We start from the raw sequence: 21717 nt of genomic DNA on the forward strand, positions 1-21717 counted from the left end.
CACTGCTAGTAAACTATGACTTCTTGTATCAGTGTTTTTATTTTAGGTTGAGCTATTGAATTACCTATTGCAATATTTGTCTACTATTATTTCACTTGGTATTTGATTTTATTTTTAAACATTGATCTTTGTGTTTTCTTACAGAACTCCATTCGACACAATTTATCATTAAATAAATGTTTCCTGAAAGTGCCTCGGTCCAAGGATGATCCAGGCAAGGTAAGTGTATAGTTTATTATTGCTGTATTTTGTGACATTGCGCTTGAAAGCCAAAGAGATGAACAAGTATATGTTGAACTTAAAGCAGCAAACTTCCTTCATATTGCTATTTTCAGTTCTCTCAGCAGTGTGATAACCACTTGTGACAATCCAGTCAAACAGTCTGGACCTTGGACTGCTCCATTGTTGCTTTTTAGAGGACTTCATATCAGGTGCTTGAATTGATTTGACATCAGCTTTCTCAACTCTGATTAGTTACATATAAACATATGAATTCGGAATCTTGAACTTACTCCTAATTCATTAAGATCATGGCTGATGGTTTTGTTTTGAATTCCATTCCTACCTCCTCTGGATAACCTTCAATTTCATTGCCTAACAAGAATCTATCTTGGGCCTTAAAAATGTTCAATTTTCCCACTTGCACAGTCTTCTGAAACAGGAAATTCCAAAGTTGCACAAAAATGCACTGAAAATTATTCTCATTATTTCTGTTCTCAAAATGTGGCCACTAATTTTACAACAATATCCCTTAGTTTTGAACTCACCAGTGAGAGGAAACACCCTTTCCACATCCACCTTGTCAAGATAATTCAGATATGGAGGTGCCAGTGTTGGACTGGGGTGGACAAAGTAATAATCACACAACACCAGTTTATTGTTCATCAGGTTTATTTGGAGGTACAAGCTTTCGGTTGTGATTGGTTTTGAGAGCATGGATGGCATTGCATTGTGACCGGATGATGTTTTGCTCTACCTTTTGAGTAGTGCAGCTGAATCAGGCATTTACACATTTTCTGTACTTGAAAATAAACTTGTTGCACTATAACCTGGTGATGTATGACTTTTAACTTCGATAATTCGGGATCTTATACAGTTGTTGGAAATGATTCCTCACTCTCCTATATCAGTGGAAGCAAGATAAATACCCTTTCCAAGTATCAATCTAGTAAATTTTCTCTGAATCACTTCCAATGCATTTACTTACATTCTTAAATAAGGAGACCAAAAGTGTACACAGTTCTTCAGCTGTGGTCTCACCAATGCCCCATATATATAAATGATAAATAAAATATATAAATAATTTAGATGAGAATATAGACGGCATGGTTAGTTCGTTTGCATACGACACCAAGGTTGGTGGGATAGTGGGCAATGAAGGTGGTTATCAATTGGGCCAATGGGCTGAAGACTGTCAAGTGGAGTTTAATGTGAGGTATTGCATTTTGGTGCAACAAACAAGGGCAGGCCTTATAAAATTAATGGAGGGCCCTGGGTGGTGTTTTGGAACAGAGAGACCTAGGCATTCAAGTACATAATTTTTTGAAGTTTGCGTCACATATAGATAGGGTGGTTAAGAAGGGGTTTTCCACGCTTGCCTGCATTGCTCAGATCTTTGAGTATAGGAGTTGGGATGTTATATTGAGGTTGTCCAGAATATTGGTGAGGTCTCTTTTGGAGTACTGTATTCAGTCCTGGACTCCCTGTTGTTGGGAGGATATTATTAAGCTGGAGAGAGTTCAGAAGAGATTTACCAGGATGTCAGGAATGGAGGGTTTGAGTTATAAAAAGAGGCTGGATAGACTGGGACTTCTTTCACTGGAGCATAGGAGGTTGTGGGGTAACCTTTATAGAGGTTAATAAAATAATGAGGGGTATAAATAAGGTGAGTGGCAGGTGTCTTTCCCCTAGGGTGGAGAATTTCAAGAGTAGGGGCCATATTTGTCAGGTGAGGAGGAGAAAGATTTTAAAAAAGATATAATGGGCAATTTTTTTTAGAGTTGTTTGTGTGTGGACTGAACTACCAGAGAAAGTGGTGGGTATGTGTACAGTTACAACATTTAAAAAGCATTTGGATAAGTACATGAATAAGAAACATTTTCAGGGATATGAGCCAAGTGCAGGCAAGTTTGGTTTGGGATTATAGCAGGCATGGACTAGTTGGGTCGAAGGTCTTTTTCTATGCTGTATGACTCTAACTGAGCCATTGTTACTTCTATTTTCAATTGCATTTGTAGTAAACAATAGCCTTCCAGTAGCCTCCATAATTAATTGCTCATTAATCATGAGCAACTCCTGCACTTGAACACCTAGATCTTTCTATACCTCGGAATTCTGCAGCTGATCTCTATTTAAGTTATAGTCTGCATTTTAATTCTTTATGTCAAAGTGAACAACTTCACATTTTCTCATATTATACTGCATCTGCCAAATTACCCATCTTCAGGTTATTATAAAATTTAGCAGTCATGCCTTCACTCTGTTATCTCAGCAGCTGATATAAATTGTGATAAGCTGACGCCCGAGCACAGACTCCTACAGAGCTGCACACATCGCATACTGTCAATCTGAAAAAGACCTATTTAAGCATACTGTTTTCTGCCAGCCATCCTTACACCATTGTTCATAATACTTCCAACACCATAAATTCCTACTTTGTACTGTAACTTTTTATCTGGAAATCCAAGTTCGTATGCCGACAGGCTCCCCGTTTTCCACTGCGCACATTCCTCTTTCTTGGAGCTTCAACAATTTGGTTAAACATGATTTCCCTTTCACAAAGTTAAAAGTTTCCCAGTTATTGAGATTTCCTAAGTGTCCAACTGTAACCTCTTGAATATCATCCTCATGACAGATATAGAGCTAACTGACATATAGGATCAGTTATTCTGCCTCTTGCCCTTCTCAAATAGAAAAATTGCTACTTTGCTGCCTGACGGAACCCTTCCAGAATCCAAAGAATTTTAGAAAACTTGGACCAATTCATTTTACCTCATTGGCCACCCTTTTAAGACCTAATTATGATATCCATTTAGACCCAGACCTGTCAATCCACAACTTCATCAGTTTGGTTTGTACCACTTCCCTTGTGATTGTGATTTTCCTAAGTTCCTCTCTTACTTTCACGTCCTGATTTACAAATACTACTGATCTTTTTTTTTTGTCTCCTCTGTAGCGAAGACAGGAACCAATTATTTTATTGCTTTCATCTACTCTTTTTAACGTATCATTTATGAACTCCCCAGTTTGTTTCTAGAGGGTGATCATCTTTGAGGAGAAAGTGAGGTCTGCAGATGCTGGAGATCAGAGCTGAAAATGTGTTGCTGGAAAAGCGCAGCAGGTCAGGCAGCATCCAGGGAACAGGAGAATCGACGTTTCGGGCATAAGCCCTTCTTCAGGAATGTCGATTCTCCTGTTCCCTGGATGCTGCCTGACCTGCTGCGCTTTTCCAGCAACACATTTTCAGCTCTAGAGGGTGATCACTCAACTTCACTTCTTTTCTTTTTAAATACTTGTCAGAACTTTGGCTATTTGTTTTTGCATTTAGAGTTAGCTTCCTCTTATACCCTTGTTTCTTTCTGTTGATTAATTTTTTAGTCCTTCTGTGCCATTTTTGTATTCTAGCCAAGTATGTGACCTGTTAGAAAGTCTGTGCAGTTATGTGCTTTTTTTGTCTTAATTTTAATGCTTTTCTTAATTTCTTAAACTAACCACGGGTGCTAGGTTCTCACTTTACAATTTTCCTTTATAATAGGAATGTATGTATTCTGAAATATTGCCTTTGCTGTCAGCCACCCTGTCTCTATTGATTCTTCCTCTAGCATTATATCCCACTTCACTTGAGCTACCTCAGCTTTCATAGCTACGTAGTTGTCATAGAGCATGGAAACAGACCCTTCGGTCCAACCCATCCATGCCGACTGGATATCCCAACCCAGTCTAGTCCCACCTGTCAGCACCTGGCCCATATTCCTCCAAACCCTTCCTATTCATATACCCATCCAAATGCCTCTTAAATGTTGCAATTGTACCAGCCTCCAGCACATCCTCTGGCAGCTCATTCCATACACGTACCATTCTCTGCTTCAAAAAGTTGCCCCTTAGGTCTCTTTTATATCTTTCTCCTCTCACCCTAAACCTATGCTGTCTAGTTCTGGTCTCCCTGACCCCAGGGAAAAGACTTTGTCTATTTATCCTATCCATGCCCCTATATAATTTTGTAAACCTCTATAAGGTCACCCCTCAGCCTCCGACGTTCCAGGGAAAACAGCCCCAGCCTGTTCAGCCTCTCCCTATAGCTCAAATTCTCCAACCCTGGCAACATCCTTGTAAATCTTTTCTGAACCCTTTCAAGTTTCACAACATCTTTCTGATAGGAAGGAGACCAGAATTGCATGCAATATTCCAAAATGGCCTAACCAATGTCCTGTACAGCTGCAACATGACCCCCCAACTCCTGTACTCAATACTCTGACCAATAAAGGAAAGCATACCAAACGCCGCCTTCACTATCCTATCTACCTGTGACTCCACTTTCAAGGAGCTTTGAACCTGCACTCCAAGGTCTCTTTGTTCAGCAACACTCCCTAGGACCTTACCATTAAGTGTATAAGTCCTGCTAAGATTTGCTTTCCCAAAATGCAGCACCTCGCACTTTTCTGAATTAAACTCCATCTGCCACTTCTCAGCCCATCGGCCCATCTGGTCAAGATCCCATTGTAATCTGAGGTAACCCTCTTCGCTGTCCACTGCACCTCCAATTTTGGTGTCATCTGCAAACTTACTAACTGTACCTCTTATGCTCGCATCCAAATCATTTATGTAAATGACGAAAAGTAGAGGACCCAGCACCGATCCTTGTGGCACTCCACTGGTCACAGGCCTCCAGTCTGAAAAACCACCCTCTGTCTTCTACCTTTGAGCCAGTTCTGTATCCAAATTGGCTAGTTCTCCCTGTATTCCATGAGATCTAACCTTGCTAATCAGTCTGTTTTCATTTAAGTTTATCACAGAGGTGCTAGATGACAGTGTACAGAAGAGGCCAGACCAGCTGTTCTCTCTGGATGAGCTGACCAAGGTCCTTGGAAGCAACAGCTTACTGGCTGAATTGTATTCAGCTCCATGGGACTTGTTTGGCCAGAGTCTGCTGAAGGTGCATGAATATGCTTCTATCAGATAGTGTGTGCAAATACATTAGGAAAGGTACCATCATCCGCATCTACAAGTGGACTGGGAAAGAGGGAGGAATTTAGAAATTGACAGCTAATTTCACTGCTGAATGTGGATTACAACATCCTGTCTAAGGTCATTGCCAACTCCGTCAGGTCTGCTCTAGGATTGGTGATTCACCCAGACCAAACCTGTGCTATACCGGACAGGACAATCTTTGAGAGTCTCACACTCCTCAGGGATATAATCACTTACGTACAAGATGGGATGGATGCCTGCTTCATCAGCCTGGACCGGGAGAAAGTCTTCGATAGGATATCGCACACATACCTGTGGGATATGCTCTCCAAAATGGGCTTTGGGAAGGGAATCCACAATTGGATACGACTGCCTATACCAACGTCATTAGTGCATTCTCAGTTAATGGGTAGGAATCAGCTTCCTGATGAGATCTGGACTCAGGCAGGACTGCCCACTCTCCTCCCTTGTTTGTGTGTAGAGCCTTTTGCTGAGTCCATCAGGAAGGATGCGAGCCTGAATGGGGTAACTGTTTTAATCAGCAGAGGCCTGCAGGTCAAAACCTCTTTGTACATGGATGACGTCATCATTTTCTGCTCGGATCAGCTGTCATTACGCAGAGTCATGAGCATCTGCTACCAGTTCAAACTGGCCTTGGGAGCCGAGGCAAGAGCAAGGCCATGTTCTTTAGGAACTGGGCCAATCAATCCAATATCCCCTTTGCCATCTGGACAGACTACCAGAAGGTGCTGGGAATATAATTCAGAGGGGCCAAGGTGTATGCAAAACCTTGGGAAGAGCTATCGCCAAGATGAGGCGGAAACTGAAATATTGACAGTATTGCTCTCTCTTCATTGTGGTAAAAACCTGGTCATCAGGTGTGAGGCATTCTGTTGTATGTGGTGCAGGTCTTGCCCATTTCCAGAGCCTGTGCCATTGCGGTCACTGGAGCCATTTTCCACTTCATCTGGAGGTCTAGGATAGCCCATGTCCACAGTGACACGATGTACAAAACTTGTGATAAGGTGGGAAAGAATGTAACCAACGCCACCCACATCCTCATAGCCACCTTTTGATATGGCTGCATCAAGCTGAGAGTAGAATCTTGGCGTGCAAGAACTAAGTTTCACTTTGTACTGAGGTTCTACTTGTTCTCAGTGTTGTGAAGGATGTGTCCGGCCTCATTGCTGTGGAACACTTTAAGTAGTTGGACCATTCTGTGTCACCTATCCTTCATGGAGAAATTTGCAAAGAAAAAGACCATAAGGCGAAAGTGAGTACTGGAGATGAGAGTCAAGATGAAAATGGTGCTGGAAAAGCACAGCAGGTCAGGCAGCATCCGAGAAGCAGGAAAATCATCTTCCTAAAGAAGGGCTTTTGCCTGAAACGTCGATTTTCCGGCTCCTCGGATACTCCCTGACTGCTATGCTTTTCCAGCACCACACTAATCTTGACCTTTGACCATAAGTCCATCTCCAAGGATGGAGAGGTTTAGGGAATGTAGTGGCATAGCAGCTGAAGGTCCAACCTCCACTATAGAAACAGAAGAAATTGGGGATGGATACAAGACCAAAAGTTCTCTCAAGTAGTCATTGCTATAGAGGAATCTCAATAAAAGGATAAGAGTTTTTAAAATCTGGGTATTACTGGGTGTGAATCCAGTGCTCTTTAGTGATCACAGGAATGAGTTTATTGTCTTTTGAAGCATTCACAGCAGTAAAACATTTACAGTTTGAAACAAATGTAATTTAAACACAATTATTTGGATGCATTTGTTTGTTATGAATAATGTTCAGCAAGGTGAGGGGGGATTACTTCTGAGAAAAAGAATTCTATTCATTTTAAATACAGAGGAACCTCGATTATCCGAACGAGATGGGCGGGCACCATTTCTATCGGAAAATTGATTATTTGGTTAATTGATTCAATACCTTTCCTGAGGTGCTTGGAGTTTTCTGTTAAGTCCATTCCCCATTCAGGAGATGAAAGAGCAGCACACAGCATGCAAGCCCCGCCACCCTGTGTGCCCTCTCTCTCCCCCCAACCCTGTTCAACACCGCATCTCTTCTCCTCCTCTCCGCCCCGGTCCGCTGTCCAACGCCGCCTCTGCCCCCCAACCCCATCTAACACCAATCCTGTCTGCATCCGACCCCTGTCTATGCACCTGCCCCAGTCTGATCCGGCCACCCCACCCACTGTGCCCTCCCACCCGGGCTGACTGCTGCTGCCTTGTGGGGGGGTGTGTTAAGTCTCCAAATAGCCTCCATAGGTACACCCCTGTGTAGAACTCCAGGGAAAGTGTGGGGTGGGGGGGGGGTGGGAGAGAGAGGGAGAGGGAGGGCGGGAGGTCAGTCACTTGGAGACGGTGCCTGGGCTCCCATCGATGTCCAGTATTGTTCTTGGCAGCATTTCAGTAAGCCAGTTCACTTTTAATCAATGTAAACAAAAGACGCAATCAGTGTTGGAAGCACGTCTTTGATGTAATGTTTCTATCAGGACTTTGAGATCTTTGGATAATCCGAAATTCGGATAATGGATATTCAGATAATTGAGATTCCTCTGATTTTTTTCAGTTTCAACACTGAGTTGAATACAAGTTCAATCTTGTGTTTCCTCTGTCTCAGCCTCCACTTGAGAGAAGCATACCCATTTCATCCCAAGTTTTTTAAAATACTTCATATGGTTTGGGCATCACTGGCTATGCCCGCACTCATTGTCCATACCTAACTGTTCTTGAGAAGGTGGTGGAGAGCCACCATCTGGAACTGTGGCAGTCCTTAGGTGTGGTGTAGAAAATGCCAGGGATTTGATGCAGTGAAGAATAGCAATATGTCATCCATGTCAGGATGGTGCATGGCTTGGAAGGAAATTTGCTCGTGTGGTGTTCCCATGTGTTTGCTGCCCTTGTCTTTCTAGGTGGTCGAGTTTGCAAGTTTGGAAGATGCTGATGAGTCTTGGTGAGTTGCTGCAGTGCATCCTGTGGATGGTAATCACTGCTGTCACTTTGCTTCAGTGGTGGAGGCAATGAATGTTGAAAGTGGTGGCTGGGATGCCAGTCAAGCTGGTTGCTTTGTTCTGGATGATATTGAGCATTTTGAGTCTTGGAGTTGCACCAATTCAGACAAGTGATCAGTATTCAGTCACACTAATGACTTGTGCTACATAGATGGTGGACAGGCTATGGGAGTCAGGAGATGGGTTCTTTGCTTCAGAATTTCCAGCATCTGATGACTTGTAGTTACAATACTGTGCAGGTCCAGTACAATGCTAGTTATTGGTAATCTCCAACATATTGATAGTCATTTTGTGCTGAATTTAGGGACAGTTTATTTTGTGTACATGCCCACCAGGAAGTGGGTTGAGAATGCTGTTTGACAGTCTCACACTTCCATCAGCTGAGATGGAATATTTTCATCCCCTTCATCTGGATTGAATTTAAACCTGCACTCCATTTACTGGCGAATATCTTCACACGTTGCACTATCCAATCTCCCAGTAGGCACTTTGAAGCCAAGAAATTAATTACTGTTGAATGCTTTCTATGTACTGTGGGACTAATTAAAGAAGAAGTTTATAATCATGTGGACTCCCAGTACTATAACAGCTGCTCCTATACATTGTGCATTGAATTTCACAATACCAAAGCAGCCAGTAGTTCCCTTGATCATGTGTTGGCCTTGTTTTTAAAACACACTGACCTATAATTTCAGTTCTCACTCCTGGACTTGAGTGCACACTCCAGACTGACACTTCACCACATTAGTAAAAGATGATGGCACAATCATAGTTGCTGTCTTTCAGGAAATTAAACTGCTGAGGTCACTTCTGTGTCTTCACCCAGCATTAAAGATCTCATGCTATTTAAAGATGCGCAGGCACGTTTGTCTGGTGTCCTGGCCAATATCGCTGCTCAGGCAGTGGTACTGAATAAAGAATGTCCGGTCATTCAACTTATTGCTACTAGTGCGACTTTGCTGTGTACACACTGGTTGCCTCATTTCCCACTTTATGACAGGGAAACATTTTAGGTACAGGTGATTGGCTGTTAAACAATTTGGGGCACCTTGAGATCATGAAAAGCACTTTATAAAATGCTATATCCTCCATGCCTTACTCTTCAAACTCAAGTTTTTACTGGACAAGAGTCGAACAGCTCAATGAGCAAGGAAACTTTCAAGGTGATAATAAAAGATACTGGTTTGGAAGGGAACATGTTAGACAATTCCCAGGCCTATCACACCACCTTATTTTGCTGATATTGGAACTATAAGTATTAGCAGGGCTATAAGGCATTTTCAAAGTGATCTTGACATATTCCGAGAAAGAGTCATATTGGAGTCAAAGCATTAACTCTGTTTCTTCCATCCTACATGCTGTAAAACCTGCTGTGTTTCTCCATCACATTGTCATTTTTAGTATCTGCAGGACTTTTATCCAAGATTGCAAGTTGCTTAGCTTAGTCATGAGATTCTTTTTCATCCAGATCTAGCCATAGTGCATGATAACATTCAGAGGAATTATGTACTTGATTTCCTGATTTTAGGAAGTTAAAATCAAAACCTAAGACCTGAGGGGGAGGTCCCTGCGTTTATTTTAGAATCTGTAAAAAGTCTTCAAGTATTTGTCAATATTTGCAGAGCTTGCCTGGGGATCTCTGTATTTGATTTGAATATGTGGCAGTCTGTCTATGTTTGTGGAGAAAACAAATTTGTAAACGATACAATGGGGTATTTCTACCATTTAAAGGTAGAGATCTATGCAAACAAAGTTCTATTGAATGAAAGTGAAGTTGGGATTTTCTGTTTGGATACTTTCTATCCCCAATTTGTTTAACTAGATTTGGATTTATATCCAATTGTCTTGTGTTTTGGGAGGATGTGCTTCGATCAGAAACCAGGTGTTGTCTTAAATGTTTGTTGTGTCACCTGACAAATGTATTTTTAGGCACAAGGGAATGTTTCCTGGCACTCACCCATGACAGTGATTTTGGATAGAACTCCTTTCCAATGTGTTCAATTTGCTGCTGAGCCAAATTTAGGACAGACTAAAAGTGTTTAATCCTTTCTGTTACATTTGTTTTCATTTTGTTGGCTCTATTTTTAGTAATCGTAAGAGGCAGTGTTGTTTGAGGATACAATTCACTTAACATGGACATCTTGGATTTAGCTCTTCATAGATTACTAACATTCGCTGACCGATAGTAGGGCAGACTCTTGAGGGCAGACATTTACAGTTTAGGACTCCTGTGCTGATCGTTCACGCCCTCTTTGGCAGATGTTAATGTTTTGCTGTCGCAATCTAGAGTTTTGTTTTGTATGACGCAATATGTCTACCGTTACTAAGGGAGCAAGCTCATTGTGTTTGTTTTAAGTAGTTTTGTGTTGTCATCAAGGTGTGGGATTTCAATGCCAGGATTTGAATTGATTCCATTTCAGACACCTATAATCAACAACATGCACCCATAGAACAGATACCACACAATTAGATGCAGCGTGAAGATCTCTGTGGTCTTTCAAACAATGTGACTCAACCGCAGTCTCAGAATAGCACCACCTACTGCATTATTTTCCATTCCTGTGTCAGCCACACTCACCTTTGAATGAGATTCCTGATTAATGCTGAATTGGAGAATAGTTTTGCGCTTTGGTCACGTTCACTAGGAACACTCAATTATAATTTGAAATTGCTTAAATTCAGTTCAAAGTGGAGTGTTTCTCAGCTTCAGGGGATGCAGTCCAACAGAGCTGTGGCTCAAGTGTTCTCCTAGGTTAAGAGGACAAAGGCAATGCAGATATCCTGTGCTTTTGAGCAGGATGGAATAAACAATCAGCGCCAGTGTTGTGACTACCTCCTTGGGCTTTCCAAAACACACAAGTCATAGAATTATATAATGCACAAGGAGACCATTGTGTCTGTAACCACATGATGAAAAGGGAATACCTATTGATAAATGTTTATAAAATCATAAGCGGCATAGATAAGGTGCAAAGGAGAGTCCAAAATTAGATGGAATTGGTTTAAGGTGAGAAGAGAACAATTTAGAAGGGACCTGAGAGGCAACTTTTTCTTAAAGAGGATGGTGCATATATCGAACAAACTGCAAGAAGAAATAGTATAGATGGGTATGGTACAACATTTAAAAGACTTTCAGACAGGTGCATGAATAGGAAATGTTTAGAGGGATGTGGGCCAAATGCAGACAAGTGGGATTAGTTCAGTTTGGGAAACTTGATTGGCATAGACGAGTTGAACCGAAGGATCTATTTCCATGCTATATGAGTATGTGACTTTATTTACCCACTGAAATGTCTGCCATTGCTCAATTGTTAGAAGTCCCACCTGAGGTAAAGGTTCTGGGTTCAAGTCTCACTTCAGGACTTGATCCTGACACTACAGTGTAATACAGAACAACCTTGGTTATTTGAACATCAATTATCTGAATTTCGGACGATGCGAACAAGATCTCAAGGTCCCTGTACATGCATTTCAATTGAAGTAGGAAAATTCTATTCCTCATCCACGTAATGCATCATTTTGTAAATTTTGAACAGGAATATAGGTGCAACTATGCTTTAATAAATAATTAACTTCAAACATATACTCTAGATGTGATGTTGAGAGTTAAGTCTTACACTTTTGATTTAAAAAAGCTCTCCAATACTTAATCTTCCGAAGAATAAAGATTTGTGACTGTGAGCACACAAGAACATATGTGCAAGCCCAAGCTGTGCGTTCTAACAGCAAGATTCCCTCTCAACATTGACCCCCTCTGTTTTGCAAACACAATTTTTTTCCTCAGCTCATTCTCTGGAAGTCAAAAAATGCATTTGTACTTTTCGTTTCTGTTGCTTTTTCTTCTCATTATCCCATGACAACTTTTTTCCAAACAAAAGGTAGTTCAATATCTTTCAGCTGACAAGGTTTAATGTAACTTTTTTTTGATGGGGGAGAGCACATGTGGAAATGAACAGGAGGAAAGCATTACTTCCCTAAAATATTGATGAGAGGACAGAAACTGAAGTCAGCAAAAAAATCTTCCCTTTCTCTTGTCTTACCCCTGTTTTTTTGCGCCTCTCTCTCTAAGGGCTTGGTGGTCGCTGAGGGGGGAGGGAGGGACAACACTTGGTTAGTCTGGATGGCAGTACAACACCGAGCAAAAAGATGTCAGTTGCTGCCGAGGACCAGGATCAACCTGAGGAATATGTCAGTGAAAACTTTCAGACTTCAGTTAAACTCTAGCCAAAAAGTGATTTGATTTGTAAAATATCATGAATTTTTAAGCAATATCCAGTGTTTGTACACAGTTTATCAATTGAATGAAATAAAACTGCTGTAAACATGCTTTTTTAGTAATTGTGTTCAGTATGGTTTCCTTTGTTTACGATCAGATCAGTTATCTGAACAAAATACTTCCCACCTGTCTCATTAGATAATCAAGGTTGTTCTAAGAAAAGGTTGCTGTGTTGGAGCTGCAGACTTGTGTATGAATTATTAAATTTTGGTTCTCTCTATCTGCGTAGATGTTAAAATATGTTGCAATATTTTGAAGAATGGCAGGGAAGTTCATCCTTGTGACCTGACCAATATTTATCCTTCATACAGTATCACACGAAGCAGTCCATATGTTCATTATTGCATTTCTAATTGTGGAAGCACGCTGTTCAAACTGGCTGATCCATATTCTTTTCTACAATAGTAACTACATGCCAAAATAACTTCATTGGCTGTAAAACATTCTGGGAGGTCTAGCAGTTATGCAAGTTTTTATTTTGTTTAGACCAGCTTCTCTGCCCTTTCTTTTCATATCCTATTCATCTTTTTCAAGTATTTTGCTAGTTTTTAAAAAAGTCTTTTTTTTTAATAAATTCTATTTCCCCTCTGTAGCTCTTCTATAAATAGCTCTTCTATAAATAAACACCTATTTTTTTTGGTAAGCTTAAACTTTGTACCTTCTGCTACCTACTAACAGACCTGTGGAAACCGATTTTTTCATCTTATCAATGTTTGAGCAGCACATCTAGAACCGGTCTTGACTTCACTCTTCGAATGGAAAAAGCCTCTTAATAGCTAAAACATTTTCTCTGGTATTATCTAATAATGCCTGTTGCATGCTTCGCTCAAGTATTTAACTTTGTTTTACAAATGGACACAATGATGTGACACTAGTCTAACCAATGACCTAAAATTAATTAATTGCATTTATGTAGCATCTTACAGTACCACCTGATGCCTCATTTGCTTTACAGCCAAGGAAGAAACTCAGTAGCCAACTTGTGTACAGCCAGCTCCCCAAAAGATTTCTCAGGCAATAGCGTGAAAATCATAGAATCGACACAGCACAGAAATCCTTTTATGGCTGTGCTGAATCTCTAGAAGAACAATTCAGCACAACCTCTTACCTTTACTTTTTCCCTATACATCTGCAACCTCTCACTTTGGATAATCATCCTGCTCCTTCTGAAGACCTCTGTTGAATCTGCCTCCACAACACTTTTGGCACAGTATGCCAAGTCTTTAAAAATTGCTTCTCTTGTCACCATTGCTTTTTTTTGCCAGTCACTTAAACTTGGTCTCATCTGGTCTGACTGCCAATAGGTGCAGCTTCTCCCTATCTCCTGTCCAGACTCATTATTTTGAAATATCTATCAAATTGCAACCTAATAATGTCATCCTGTTCCCTCTTCAGTTGAAGCAAAATGCTAAGAGACACAGTGTAGTTTTACCTCCTTCATCTTTATTCCAGGCCCTGGAGGGAGAGAGAACGATCGCCCATGGGTTCATGGTCTTCTCTGGAAGTGCAGTTTCTTAATAAATTATATAGTCATTTTACAGGGAGGAACATCCAGATAAGGCAACATGAATATTGATTGGATGTCCATTACAATAGTAATGGTATCATTAGTCATTATCAATAAGAAAGATTAATCCAACTGCTGTTACACAATGAATAACTGACTTCAGTTAATGAATACTTTTCACCTTGTTAAACTGACCCCTCATACTGAATACTACCTCATCTTGTTAAATGGCTGTACACAATGAATGCTTTTCCACCTTGTTAACCCATTACCCTTGCCTCCAGCATCCCATTATTAAGTGTAAGTTCTTATCTGATCTGAGTCATGCTCAGCTGAACCATTTGTTTCACAAAACTCAGAACTTAACTCTTTCCCTGCCTGCTTATACCCTATACACATTTCATGATAACCAATGGCATTACTAGCTTTCATAAGACTCTGGAAGCCAATATTTAAGCAAGTTATTAATACACAATATGCAACAACAAAAAGTACTAGTCCGTTGCAGCAATTGTAATTTGAAGAATCCTCCCATGTGGAAAACAAAATTCACCAGTAAAGCTCTTAAATTCACCGTCCTGAGTGACAACCCCATCCCTTCCAAGTTAAGTGTAAATAGGCCAGTTCTCCAAAGTCTCCTTTAATAAAGTCCAACCTGAAAACAAAATATGGTCTGTTTTTGCATGATTCCTCTGACAATTCTGATTTCTTGGATAAGGGCAATTAAATGCTTCACAAAACTGCTGAGACTTCCGTCCTTGCAGAGATGCTTCAGATGGAGGATAACAGCGCATTTGAGTATGCAGCAGCTGCAGGCTAGGTGAATGCAGCATTCTTTGCTGCATCTCCTCCTGCTCTGCTGTCAAATGTAATGAAGCCAACTGGCTGTTGTGATGTTAACTTGATCAGTGAACCTTCATATCCTTTAACTGATTGAAAGACAAGGTAAAGCTCACGTGGTTTAACGTCCGTAGGAAGGCCACTGACAAAAAGCGTACTGACCACTGTTGTTAACTTTTTCGCTTTTCATGCTCATGACTGGGGAGCTGGTTGAATCCATTGGATCAGGTTGTGAAGGGGTGGGCGGTGGTCCGAAGGCATGCTTTATGTGTGAATGAGGAAACTCTGGAGAAGATGTTAGCTGCTGAAAGTATCTTTGCATTTCATCTCTCATTCCCTCCTTACCAAGGTAGTTATCAGTCTGAAGACACTCACAATTAACTACACTAAATTGTGTCTGCCTATTTCAGCATTCTTTGAAGTCTATTACTCTGTTCGCTATTTATGACATTATCAAGTTTATACAATTCATAAACTTCTAAATTGTATTGCCTGAACGATTCAGTCACTTATAAACAACAATCAATGGTCCTAAAATCGAACCCTCTGGTACCTCCATTCAGGTTAGTGAAAAATTACTTTCCTTTAACAAATTGATACCTGGCTAATGTGAAAGCTGTCAGGAAAAGTATTTCAAAAGTCTGGAACAGCAAGAAAACAACAAAATGTTGCTTGTGCTTTAGCAGTTGAAGAGGCAGTTTCAGGTCAGATTTAAATTTCAAATATTCATGGGTAACAAATGCAGAATATATTAAAATATGTTCTCCAAATGAAACTTCCATATAAAATAGTCAGAATTATGGTGGCAACTTTGGTAGAGATCAACATTCTTTGAATTTGAGGGGGGGCCAATGAAGTCTTAACAATAATTAACAGACCTGAAACAGCTTGGCATCAAGTTCTAATATTCTCTAAAATCTTAACAAAACATCAAACTCAAAATGCACTCTTCTTTTTGTGAACACTCTGCGTTAAAAACACAGCAACAAAGATATTTGAATACAATACTCTCATCTGGCTAAAGCATGACCACTGACCCAAATTATTTTTTTGAACATGCATTGTAGAGTTTCAAACACATCAGGGGCTCAAGGCGCTCAAACAATTTGTTTTAAGGTTACATGTTATATAATTTTAAAAAGGACATAACGTACAATTTCAGTGTGAAAACAAAATCTGCCCCATTACATAGCCTATAAAACACATTGAATTGAGATCCTGATTCAAGTAAGGCAAAACAGTTACATAAACAGTTACTTAAAAGGATTTTATGAGCCAGTACTTTAACAAACCAAGATTTTTAAACATTAAAGACTCTCAGCATGGCACAATGTACATTGAAACTCCCCCCCCCCCCCCCCCCTCCTGATCCAACTGTTAGACAAGCTTAATTTCAGCGTTTTCTCTTATTTTTTTGCATCGTCTCACTGAAATTACACTTTTAAAAAAAAGAAAAAGCCCTCGCAGCGGACGACATGGCACCGCAGTCCAAGCCAAACTCTTCTCAAATTTCGCGAGTGGGGGACTTGAACCCCTTTCTCACTTTACTCCTCACAGAGGCTCGAACCCCAACAAACACAGAGAGCCCGAACCCGACTTAAACAATTACTCCTTGTCTTATATATTATCTCGTATTATGACTTTTAGAGCTGTGCTAATGTTAGGCTAAAAAGCCTGTAATGCCTGGTTGAATACCTTTTTTTGTTCCTTTCTATCTTCTGGCAACACTTGCAGTTGCAAAGAATTTTGCTAGTTTATAGTCCGCCTTCTTATTTTTGCAACTTTTGTCACCATTTAATGTTTTAATTGCTGATTCCTTTAATTTTTTTTGTTTATCAACTTCTTTACATTTCATATTCATTTCTGACCTTGTTAATCTTTCTAGTTTTGTTTTCCCTCGGTATTGTTGAGGTGCCTAGATCATGATCATATTGCTAGCCCTAGATTTAGCTTGTGCTTTTTACAACTCACTTCAGTTTAATTTTTGTACTAACCTAAGGAATATCAGCTTTTACTATATTGTTTATCTTGTAGGGTTTGAGACAAAAAGACTGCAGGTACTGGAATCCAGGTAGAAAATCAGGAGGCTGGAAGAACACAGCAAGCTAGACAGCATCAGGAAGTGGAGAAGCCTACGTTTCAGGTGTAACCCTTCTTCAGGACTGGGAGTGGGTGTAAGGGGAGATTCATATAAAGGGGGTGAGCTCCCACCCCAGTCCTGAAGAAGGGTTACACCCAAAATGTTGACTTCTCCACCACCTGATACTGCCTGGCTTGCTGAGTTCTTCCAGCCTCCTGATTGTCTGTTTAATAGGGTTTAGCTAATCTTCACTCCTAGACAGTGATTAGGTCCCACTATTTAATGTTATTGGAATATCATAATTTTTAGAAACTCCTCTTACAATTGGGGGGGAAAAAAAGCCTTCCATTTTGAAGCTCCACAATTGAGTTGATTCTCACAGTTGATGAATATACCTAATTTGGATTATGGTCATATGTTGCAACAATGGAGCCATACGTGCACATGAGATTTGCCCTTTGTGTGATTATGCAAAATTCCAAAGATGACTATAGTATTTCCATAAATCATGCACATATCAACCTGAGCAATGTCAAGTGTCGCAACCTTTAATAGGAGAATGTGTTTTTTTTAGTTGGACTGCAGCTGTTATTGCGCATTGCTGCTGCCAAAACATTCCATTTCAGGCATTAAGCAAACTGTCCACTCTAGAATATTTCCTTACCTATTGGTTAAACAGTTACGTTGTGTTATCACAGTTTAATGTTTCAGAATGTTCACTCATGATGTAACATAGCTCAAGTGTGACCAAAATCCCCTCTTGTCTAATTTAGAATATCTGGTCGGCATTGTTGAGTTGGACTGAAGGGCCTGTTTCTGTGCTGTATGTCTATGTGATGTTATGACTCTAAAATAAACTGAAAAAAATTAGTCAAAGTTACAGAAATCAAAACGAATTAATTAGGTATCCATTGATTTGCCAGGGAGAAGGAAGGAACACTTTGCTTGAGGATAGTCTAATTTTCACTAATATGCTGAAACAACACATAGTCCAGTTTCCAAACTGCTGCACAAAATCATTGTTAGGATGTAACATTTGAAAGTTACGTTATTTATCAAGCAAAATGTGCAAATTTGGTGCAGTAATGTATCCCTCCAATTATCAAACACTAAAAAAAGACATAAATGTGTAATATTAATTGCGATCCTATAATGCTTTACCTTTAAAATCATTCTTAAGGAGTGAAGTCTTATATGTCTGTCTTTAGTTCATTGTATGAATGTGTTCAAATACAAAATTGTGAGAAATTTCTATTGAATATATAAGTAGTGATAAGGTTATTATTTTTACAGAATTAAGCAGCTTTTAAATGAACGGTAAATTCTTAGACCCACATTTTTTTCATATGAGCTGCTAAATTACCTCAGTCATATTTCGTATAGTGCAGTCAGTAGTGAGACCTGTGTGTTTGTATCGTGAGATAATGACGTTGAGATCAGTCCGAAGGAGGTGCTTCATAAGGAAAATTATCATATTTTGGTATTGACCATTTTATGTAGGAAGAACTTGGAGAGGTTCAATTTGAATAATTAATTTGTTTATTTTCGTTGGTATTCAGTCGAGCCATTAAGATGTATAGCACGGAAACAGATCCTTAGGTCCAACTCATCTATGCCGAGCAGATATCCTAACTTAATCCAGTCCCATTTGTCAGCACTTGGCCCTTATCCCTCTAAACCCTTCCTATTCATATACGCATCCAGATGCCTTTTAAATGTTGCAATTGTACCAGCCTCCATCACTTCCTTTGGCAGCTCATTCCATACATGCACCACTCTGTGTGAAAAAAATTGTCCCTTAGGTCCCTTTTATATCTTTCCCCTCTCACTCTAAACCTCTAGTCTTGGACTCCCCCACCCAGGGGCAAAGACTTTGGCCATTTATCCTATCTATGCCCCTCATGATTGTATAAACCTCTATAAGGCCACCCCTCAGCTTCCGACGCTCCAAGGAAAACAGTCCCAGTCTATTCAGCCTCTCCCTGTAGCTCAAATCCTTCAACCCCAGCCATATCCCTGTAAGTCTTTTCTGAACCCTTTCAAATTTCACAACATCCTTCCCGTAGGAAGGAGACCAGAACTGCACGCAATATTCCAAAAGTGGCCTAACCAACATCCTGTACAGCCAAAACAATACCTCCCAACTTGTTTACTCAATGTTCTGACCGATTCTGGGAAAGCATACCAAATGCCTCCTTCACTATCCTTTCTACCTGCGACCTCTACTTCCAAGGAACTATGAACCTGCACTCCAAGGTGTCTTTGTTCAGCAACACTCCCGAGGACCTTACCTTTAAGTGTATAAGTCCTGAGCTGATTTGCTTTTTCCAAAATGCAGCACCTCGCATTTATCTAAATTAAACTCCATCTGCCACTCCTCAGCCCACTAGCCTATCTGATCTACTCCCATTGTATTCTGAGATAACCTCCTTCGCTGTCCATTACACCTCCAATTTTGGTGTCATCTGCAAACTTACTGACTATACCTCCGATGTTCACATCCAAATCATTTATATGAATGACGGAAATTGGTGGACCCAGCACCGATCTTTGTAGCACACCACTGGTCACAGGCCTCCCATCTGAAAAGCCGACCCTCCACCACCACCCTCTGTCTTCTACCTTTGAGCCAGTTCTGTATCCAATTGGCTAGTTCTCCCTGGATTCCATGAGATCCAACTTTGCTAACCAGTCTCCCATGGGAAACCTTGTCAAATGCCTTACTGAGTGCGATGTAGATCACATCCACCGCTCTGCCCTCATCAATCCTCTGTTATTTCTTTAAAAAACTCAATCAAGTTCCTGACACTAGATATCCCCTGCACTTTGTTTTGGCTAGTTCTTTAGACATATGGTTTGCAGCAGTTGTATAGCAACCTTTGGTAATGAGCCCAGATAATATACAGAGGAGCCTTGATTATCTGAATGACAAGGACGGGGAGTATTTTGTTCGGATAATCAAAAGTTCTGTTAATCGAATGCCAGATAACACAGTTTAGTCAAGCATCGAGATCTTGCAATCTTGTTGGGATAATCCAAAATTCAGATAATTGAAGTTTCTCTGTACTGAGAAAACATACATTTATAGTCAGGTTTCTAAACACTGCACAGAATCATTAAGATGCAGAGTTAAAATTTATTTTGCCAGGCCAAATGTGCAACTGAATGGGGAAACCTTAGTGCAATTACAGTATTAGTTAATTATTCTGCAAGACATCTTATACTGAATTCATCAGATGAAGCTATTCATAGTTTGCTGTTTGTTTGTCAGCTTTTTTTAGCTTGCAGAGAGCCCAACAATTTATTAATGACCATTTGTTATCAAAGTGTAAACAGTCCACTGACTGAGACTGATGGAACACAAATGAGTACATATCCAGCATATATGTTAAGAGATGCACATTATTACATCCTTGGATGACTCAATTCAATACAGTTGTCCCCCAGTATCCCAAAAGTAGAGTATTTCTATGAAATGGTTCACAAGCTGAAATGGCGTAAAGTGAAGAAGTAATTAACCTTAAATTATATGGGAAAATTTTTTGAGCATTCCCAGACCCAAGAAATAACCTACCAAATCATACCAAATAACACGCAAACCCTAAATTAACACTGACATACAGTAAAGGCTGTCAGAGGTTGGGGGAGTGGGAGGTACAGAAGACTGGGGTGGAGGAGGGAGAGGAAGCAGGTCATCTAATAACGTCATGATTTGGAGATGCCGGTTTTGGACTGGGGTGTACAAACTTTAAAAATAATACAACACCAGGTTATTGTCCAATAGGTTTATTTGGAAGCACTAGCTTTCGGAGCACTGCTCCTTCATCAGGTGATTGTGAAGAATAAGATTGTAAGACACAGAATTTATAGCTAAAGTTTACAGTGTGATGTAACTGAAATTATCTACTGAAAAAGATTGGATTATTTGTTAAGTCTCTCATCTTTTAGTGCTTCCAAATAAACCTGTTGGACTATAACCAGGTGTTGTGTGATTTTTAACTAAATCTATTAATCTCTCACCATGATAAAGCACAGATGCTCACACACATAGTTGAAAGATATGGCGGCTTGATGCTGAGTGTAGTTCCCAGGGAAGACACTTGGCAGCACCACTTTCGCTGCATGCACTTTTTTGTAAAAGTGAAAATCTTCTTACGGTTAGTGAAAACAGGTACTAAAGTAGGTCTTTCGTAAAAGCGAATTGGCGTAAAGCGAATGTTGAAAAAGTGGGGGATACCTGTAAGTAGATATTGGGTGGTGTCAATCAACTCTGGAATTTAAGAAACCTTAAGGGAAGGATTGAAATCAAATGCCAAGGTATCTGCAGCAAATTAAATTTTTAACAGATATTAAATTATTCTTTATATTGTATTCAAGGGCAATACATGATATCACGTACAGAGAATCACGTTATCATTCTTGATTGTCCACATGGTTGTAGATACATGCACTGTGCCTGTAATAGAAGGGAATGTCATGAGTATTGTGGCTGTCTCCAACCTTGTGCTTTTTGTTTTAGGGTTCATACTGGGCCATTGACACTAATCCAAAGGAGGATACACTGCCCACACGGCCAAAAAAGAGGCCGCGATCAGGAGAAAGGGTAGGTCTAAATGTTGGTTTTTAAGTGATTATGAAATAGCAATCCATGTGAGAGAGATGATAGTTAAAGATGATTTTGTTTGGCAGCAAAGGAGTGCCTTGGAGTTGTAATGTGACAATCATGAAATATTGCCATATTGCATTATTTCTACAATTAATTACAAACAAATATCTACCCGTTGCTCTACTTGGATAACAAAAGTCAATAGC

At 40.1% G+C, this 21717-nt stretch overlaps 1 protein-coding gene across 12 annotated transcripts in view; it reads left to right on the forward strand.

The window, feature by feature from the left end:
* Nucleotides 1-21717, forward strand: part of foxj3 (forkhead box J3) — a 168146-nt gene that overhangs the window by 103494 nt on the left and 42935 nt on the right. For all 12 annotated transcript variants that reach the window (XM_043675667.2, XM_043675666.2, XM_043675668.2 and 9 more), the window contains exons 3-4: nucleotides 145-219; nucleotides 21425-21508. In XM_043675667.2, the coding sequence (XP_043531602.1) occupies nucleotides 145-219; nucleotides 21425-21508 (159 nt within the window). The remainder of the gene's footprint in view (nucleotides 1-144; nucleotides 220-21424; nucleotides 21509-21717) is intronic.

Source organism: Chiloscyllium plagiosum, unplaced genomic scaffold (assembly GCF_037043375.1).
Source record: "Chiloscyllium plagiosum isolate Xiang-an unplaced genomic scaffold, Cpla_swu_hap1 HiC_scaffold_37, whole genome shotgun sequence".
In the NCBI taxonomy this organism is placed as follows: Eukaryota; Metazoa; Chordata; class Chondrichthyes; order Orectolobiformes; family Hemiscylliidae; genus Chiloscyllium; species Chiloscyllium plagiosum.